Genomic DNA, 7,893 nt, shown 5'->3' with positions numbered 1-7,893 from the left:
AAGAAAAATCATGTGTAGATGGTGTACCACAATAACATAGAGATCAAGTAAATCTAACCATTAAGATCATGAAATAAAGTTTTCTTTCACCTACGCTGCTGTAGACCGCACTACACTGTAACATGATTAGGGTTTCTGACGTGTCATCACTTAAAATCTGATTGGTCCATTCAAACGACTTCACCGAAGAAGTCCTTTTCCTGACTTCATCATAGAAGCTCCCATATAAGAATCACCTCTAAGAGGTTTAGTAAAAAAATCTGATTGGTCCATTCAAACGACTTCACCGAAGAAGTCATTTTCCTGACTTCATCATAGAAGCTCCCTTATAAGAATCACCTCTAAGAGGTTTAGTAAAAATGTCACCTAGTTGGTCAGAAGAACGAATATAGGAAGGAGTTATGAGACCTGATTCAATTTTTCTCACGAACAAAATGACAATCAATTTCAATGTGTTTAGTGTGTTCATGAAAAACTGGATTTTCGGCAATGTGAATGGCAGCTTGACTATCACAATAAATTGTGATCAGCTGAGGATGATCAATACCGAGATCAGAGAGAAGATATTTTAACCATTTCAACTCAGAAGATAAAGTTGCGAGGGAACGATATTCTGCTTCAGAAGAAGAGCAAGAAATTGTTGGTTGCTTCTTGGTTTTCCATGAAATGGGATTAGAACCGAACATCATAAAATACCCAGCAGTAGATCGTTGAGTTGTAGTACAACCGGCCCAATCAGAGTCTGCATATCCAACTAAATTAATGGAGCTGGATGCCGAAAGAAATAAACCTTTGCCGACACTCCCTTTAAGATATCGAAGAACCCGTGTGGCCGAATCGAAATGAGAGGAACATGGGGATTGCATGAATTGACTAAGAGTGTTAACTGCATATTGAATATCGGGTCGTTTCACTGTTAGGTACAGGAGACAACCAACCAGGCAATGACAAACTGTCGGATCAGAAAGCGGGGTTCCGTCATTTGGTCGTAGATAAAGGTGTTGCTCCATAGGAAAATCTGATGGGCGACAATCAGTCATATCAGAGTCAGATAAAATGTCAAGTACAACACATTCTTGCATCGTAAAACTCCCTATCTGAAAGAAATGGCACACACTGTTTTGCAATCTAGATGTCCTTATTCCTTCACAATGTAATCGAAATTGGACCAGATTGGTTGGTTCAATCAGTTAAATCGGAAACTAGACCAACATCCAGTTTGCATAGCCTCATTAAACGCTATGACAGAAAAACAGCCTAAATAATGTCGGTGTGTTAGAATAGGAGTGCATATGCCAAAGCTCTAGAAATGCTAGCTATTACTGTATTATAATATTTGTATTAGACATTACAGATGCCTTGAGCTTATGGTGTGTGAACTGGTTGAGATACTATCAGTCCACGATTGCATAAATACAAACAGAAATCTTAATAAGAGCTTCCCTCTGTTAAAGAAGTCATAAATTGCAACAGTTCAGTACATGAAACATTTTATCGACAGACCAATGCTAATCATTACGAAAGGAAGGCTAGAGGAAACACAAGAATGCTAATGTGTCCTTATAAAAATAAGCCATGATAAAGCGGTTATTCGGTTTCTTCAATAAGGATTCGTAAAAAATAGCATTTTTCTTATGGAAAACTTTCAAAATGAGTCTTAATGATAACAAAAGTAGCATAAATGAGAGACTCTAATAGTCTAATCAAGAATCAAGTCCCCACAAGCATAAACAAGCACCAACAAAGATTAATCAAAAGCAAAACAGAAACGACACAACGTACAACGAAATTGTCCTGCATCATAGTTTAGTAAGACAACCATTGTAACTGAAATATTGAAACATAGAACATCTAATCATCCCCCACAACTACCTAACTTCCAAACAGAGGTCCATACCGAAGTCAAGAATACCTTTTAATTTCGATCATTTACTACAGACAAAACTTCTAAATCCTGCTGAAAATTAGACCGAAAGATTGTTCAAAATTGAAACCTTGCTTGGTAGAACAAGCTGGCACAACTTGTTGGGTTAGTGCATCAATAAGAAAATAGGTAGGGGCCGTGTTTTCGCCAAAAACTAGCACCACGATTACGTTGAATTATGCTTATTTCTCAAATTGTTGGCATGTCTGTGTCGGTGTCTGTGTCATGTCCGGGTTCGTGTCTGTGATTGTGTCTGTGTTTGTGCTTCACACGTAGTAAATACTAGGATTAATTCTAACGAGAAGGAAAAATATCAATTATTTTAAAAATACTGCCATATTTTAATTTAACTACTAATCTTGAACACGAAATAAGATCCAAACACCAAAGGGCAAAAAAAGTATCACAGAATACCTTCTCAAGTATCTAACGAAATTAAGAGGATAATCAATAATTCAATTTGTAGAATAATAAAAACATATGCAATAGAACATATTCACAACTCGCGAGTCGAATCAAAAAAGAAATCAAGCGCATGACTACTAAACTTCTTATCTTTCCAAATTCAACCAAAGAAGACCCCCACGTCCACACATATCTATAGAATCGAGTGGTCATGCAATTAGTTCAGTATACACAATGATATCATGGATTTCAAATCACATGCATGTCCAGACTATCTCTAATTCTCTCAACATATATATATCATGAGAGATAGAAAAACAGAAAATTCTTGTGCATGTAACAAAACCTGTAGTTGCAGCATGTCTAAAGTGGAACATATAATTCACATGTTAGATTATGACAGGGAAAAAGCAGGAACAAAAAAGTATGTAGGTTAATGTTTGTAAGTTTTGTTCAAAAAGAACAAGTATGCAAATCCATTCATAGTTTAAACTATCTTTTTAGTGAAACTATAATGGGGCGGTGCAATTATCTTTATCAATGATGGCCTAGAAAATACCATTAAGGAAACAGCTTTATGATGCACTCCATAGCAGTTCTTCAAATTAAGCTCTCTTAATTGCGTGCAGTTTTCTACCACATGTTTCACTCCCTTCTCCGTGATATACATACACCATTCTAGTAATAGTTGCAAAACCCCATAACAACTCTTGGAAATCACACAAAGTGCCTTATCATCAACTCCTGTATGTGACAAGTTCAACACCTCCAACTTGGGGACTTCAAAATTCATTTTGCGTAGCTTCACTCTTGGACAGTAGGATAAATTCAAATGTTTAATCTTACAGCAACTCCTTAAAATTTGGCAAATACCTTCTTCAGATATGCTATGGCAATGGCTCAAATCAAGCAACTGCAAATTGGGGAATAAGGAAGAAAACATTTCGATGTTTTCATTACTTAACCAACAATTGTGAATCAAACTAAGAGACTTCAGTTGAGGACTTACAACCAAATCCACCGAAGAGCTAGAATTCTCTAAACTCTCTACGCTCATACATTTGTATTCCACTTTGATTTCACTAAGTGAAGGACAATTCTTCATGAATTTAAACAACATTGCATAGTCTCGCGGTTCATAACTAGTAAAGGATAAAGATCTCAATGTCGGCCTCTCACGTAGAGCAGCAGCAATGCCTACTTTGGTTAAAAGATTACAGCCAAACACAATGGCCTCTTCAAGAAGCTTGCAGTTCTTAAACAAGTAGAAAATAAATTTGTCTTCGATGTAATGATGACGAGAAAGATTAACCTTGCGAAGTTTGAAAAATGTCAATGGTAGAGCCTCTACTTCGTCGAAGAATGTATTGAAATATTTGGTGTTACGGATATATTTAGGGTTACTGAAGTCGAGTTCTTCGAGCAAAGGAAAACAACGAGCAATTAGGAACATGTCAGTGACATTGATGGAGGCCATGTTCGAACAAATGAGAGTGGTCAAAGTTGTAATAGTTTTGGAGAAAACTCGCAACCCATTTGGGGAAATAGTCTGTTGTTTGAATAGATTGAGCGATGTGAGGTTCAATGGGAAACAAGAGATTTTGAGGAGCAGCAATTCGAGGCCACTTTCGGAGGTTGTGGGGAGGTCATTGAAGTATGGCGTGAGGTTGAGAGAGGTGATGTTAGGGAACCTTTGAAAGAGACGAGGGAGGAAAGGACATATGGAAGCATGGAGAGTGAGAGAGAATCGGATACGGTTGGTGATGGAGAGTAACTGTTTAGAGATGATGGAGAGTGTTTTCAAGTAGCGACCATATTCGTCGTCGTCGTTGAGGAATGCTATGACACGTTCCCAGCAATCATCAGGTAAATAAAAATCTTGTGCTGCTGCCATTATTGTTTCTGTAGATGAAACCGATTGTTGTGAAAGAAGTTTTCTTTGTTTCGAGACGGTGTTGGCCATCGCACGAGTTGTGAAGCTGGGTAGATTTTAGGGGTTCCGTTAGGTTTAAGTGACAGAAGAAAGGAAGAAGATAACAAACCTCACTTTTTTTTTCTTTTTTGGATAACAAACCTCACTTTTTTTGAGGAAAGCTGGACGGATTACATTTAAATCACTTGATGAAAAATATTTGGGGGACTAACTAAAACTTGATAAAAAAAAATTAGAGGGAATAAAAAACAAATTTTGAAAATTTTATAGAGATAAAAAAATTATTTAACCTAAAACTTAATTATAAAAAAATATGTTTGCAATATGTAGAGCAAGCCTTAAAAAAAGTGAAGAAACTAACTTGATGCTTAATTGGGAAATATGTCAAATTATAGTAGAAGAAAGAATATATTTTTTTTTTTGACACAAGAAAGAATAATACTTGGACGCAAGGTGTATAAGAATGGGTTGAGAGTTGACAAAACTAAATTTGAAGTCATTGAAAAATTGCCTCCTATGTGAATGGAGTGAGAAGTTTCCTAAGATATGATGCTCAGTTCTATAGATGTGCAAAAGACTGCTCAACTCAACTACACCACAACTAGAAAGGAGCTTTTGCCAGTTGCGTTTACATTTTACAAGTTTAGATCCTACTTGGATGAATTCATAACTTCTTGGGAATGGCTATCAAATGCGGCTTAGATATTGCTTGGAACGTTGGTTTCCGTTCTATTATTTGTGGATTCGACTCTCATTCGATGTTTGTTCTCTTGTAGGATAGACCGCCTCTTGACTCACCCATATGCGCAATTGGTTTCCCATATCAAAGTATACTTATCTTGCAATTGGGATCTTAGTTTCACTCACACTCTTCGTAAAGGAAACACTTGTGCGGATGTTTCTTCTATGCATGTTGTTGTCATTATTCATTCTTATCCTACTCAACTTTCTTCAACTCTTTTTGTTGATGCAATGGGAGTTAGTTCCTTGAGTGCTTCTTTTTTGTTCATTTGTTTCTTTGTATTCCCATTGATAAAAAATACATCCAACATTAATATTTATTATTTTATCATATTATTTTTTTTAACTATTTATAGTTTGTTGATCATACTTTGTTGATAGGGGTGAAAAGTTTGGCCAATGTTAGAGCTTTGAAAGTAGTTCTTCTATTGTTTGAGTCGATATCTGGTTTAAAGGTTAACTTTTACAAAAGTTTGTTGGTTGGGGTTAACATCTCTCATTCGTGGTTGCATGAGGTATATCGGTGGTTATGAATTGTAAGCAAGGGAGCCTTCCTTTTTTGTATCTCAGTTTACCTATTAGTGGAGATGCTTGTAGTTTGAATTTTTGGTATCCTTTAATCGACGTAGACTTACGGGTTGGAAAAGCGATAACCTTTCTATGGGCGGGTCGTCTGATTCTGCTGAAGTATGTTATATCCTCCTCACCGGTCTATTTTCTTTCCTTCTTCGAGGCTACCACAATTATCATTTCTCTTCTTGAATATATCTTTAGTACTTTTTTTTTTTTTGGGGGGGGGGGGGGGGGGTGTGTGTGTGTGTGTGTGTGTGTCATAGGAAACTATTTTGGATAAATTGGGATATTGTTTGTATGATTAAAGAAACTTGTGGCCTGGGGGCACAGAGGTTTAGGGGTTACTCCACTCGGGATCCATCCTACTACTATCCGGTGAAAACTCCTATCTGAGGCTAATCACCGAAACTCCTCTTGTCGTCATGCAGGCCATCCTAGCGGAAAGTATCTCGTCCCACTAGCGTGGACAACAGAAGACACACTTAACTTATTATACTTATTCTTAAACTTATAATAAAGACGTAGTAATCCCGTCTTAACATAACTTTATTCTTTCGGGTTGGTAACCTACCCATAATTACCTATTCATATATTATTCTTAATTTATCTCTCTTGTCAATGTATGACAAGTGAGATAAATTGAGATATCAATTATGCTTCATATGTGAGCCATACAAACTGGCAAGTGAGATGTTCAGATAACGATCATGGTTATCCCCTGATCGCTCAGTTATGTAGATAAGAACCGTATAAACTCGAAATGGGTTGAGTTTAGAAAAAGATGGCGAACATAGGTTCCCGAAGATTACCTATAGCTTAGGATAGGTGGAACTCACTGAGACATCCTGTCTCACCCCCGATCCCTTTTATTTTGTTTCAGATGCACATGTGGTTCGTAAATAGGGAAGTTCGTGATGAAGTAGCCGAAGAAGCTGAACAATCATGTTTACTTGTCATTGCATGTATTTTGTACACGCCAGTGGTACTATTTGAAATGTATAGACAAGTAATTATATAATTTGTTCAGATGAATTTTTTTATTATTGTAATTCTAAAGGGAGAGTTTATGGTATATGGTATTGGGTGCTCGGTACGGGGAGGAAGGGGAGAAATTGAGATATGGGGGAGGAGGAGGTTCTGTGGGTCGGAGGAATTATAGCTTGATTAGAGAGGGTCAAGGTCTAATGGATAGTTGTTGGTTTATGATAATATTAATCGTGTAGTGGATAATGGGTCAAGCACTCTCTTTTGGCAAGCTCTTTCGTTGGATGGAGTTTCCTAAGGTGATAGATTTAGTTGGCTCTATGATTTATCGCTTACTAAAGTGGTAACGGTGGCTGACATACACTCATTAGGCTAGAGGTTGGATATGTGGTGCGGCATGGCGGTGGTGTAGGATGTTGTTTTTTTGGGAGGAGGAGTTGTCATTAAATTTTGTAGTTTTGAAGGCTGATCGATCGGGAGGATAGATGGGTTTGGAATTTACATCATCCCCATTGTTTTACGGTGTGATGCGCCTATAACAACATCACAACGGTAGATGGTGGTACGTTTCCTAACAATAGTCCAGCTATGCGGTTAAAGGCTATTCCTTTAAAAATCACTCTTTTTGTGTGGCGTTTATTACTCAACCAGATGCTTACAAAAGACAATATGGTTCACCAAAAGGGTTATGACAACCAATGATCAAATTTGTTCAGGTTTGTGTCGCATGCAAGAGGATAGAGACAATTTATTTTTTCCGTTGCAAGTTTTATGGCCAACTGTGATCTTTGGTTTCAGGTTGGCTAGGTTGCCAATCTGTTAATCAAGGATCGTTACTAGAGCATATTGTTCAATTTAGAGGGTTAGGTGGATCTTCCAAACAACTACAACAGGTTTTTCATATTATTTGGAAAGAGAAAAATAAGAGTATTTTTCAAAAAAAAAAAAAAAAGAGGAGCAGATGCAAGCGAGTGAAAAAGTAAAACTTCATTCTTTTTGTGGTTGAAGTCAAAATAAGACCAATTTGACTTTGATTACCAACTTTAGAAGCTTAACCCATTTTTCTCTCTTTGTTGATTCTTGAATGCGACTGTTGTTTTTCATGTGAGTTCCATATCTCACACCTTGTGAGAAGGGACTTATTGGTTTGTGGTCATTTTTGCCTCTTAAAAAAAAATACATTAAAATTTATTTTATTTTTATGTAAATAACAACGGAAGAGAAATAGTAGCATATATAAGTGAAAAATGTTGCCCAGAGATGCGTAGAACTAATTATTTATTTTATTTTTTTGAAAGGGCGTAGGACTAATTAACTTCTTTAGCAAAAAGCA

General features: G+C 36.8%; 1 protein-coding gene and 1 pseudogene across 1 annotated transcript; both read right to left on the bottom strand.

The window, feature by feature from the left end:
• Positions 1-413: 413 nt before the first annotated feature.
• LOC146927082 (secreted RxLR effector protein 161 pseudogene) lies at positions 414-1,082 on the bottom strand (annotated as a pseudogene).
• Positions 1,083-2,816: 1,734 nt separating this feature from the next.
• LOC146927081 (F-box/LRR-repeat protein 16-like) lies at positions 2,817-4,349 on the bottom strand. The gene has a single exon (XM_085707010.1). The coding sequence runs from the start codon at positions 4,290-4,292 to the stop codon at positions 2,817-2,819; it is 1,476 nt and encodes a 491-aa protein (XP_085563136.1). The 5' UTR covers positions 4,293-4,349.
• Positions 4,350-7,893: the final 3,544 nt, after the last annotated feature.

The sequence above is a fragment of the Medicago sativa genome, chromosome 4 (assembly GCF_051527215.1).
Source record: "Medicago sativa cultivar Bolivia chromosome 4, Bolivia_mono, whole genome shotgun sequence".
Classification (NCBI taxonomy): Eukaryota; Viridiplantae; Streptophyta; class Magnoliopsida; order Fabales; family Fabaceae; genus Medicago; species Medicago sativa.
Note: the sequence above shows the minus strand (reverse complement) of the source record. Positions and strands in the feature narration are given on the sequence as shown.

Coding starts and splice junctions, on each gene's coding strand:
- LOC146927081 (XM_085707010.1), bottom strand. CDS start 4,292: ATGGCCAACACCGTCTCGAAACAAAGAAAACTTCTTTCACAACAATCG.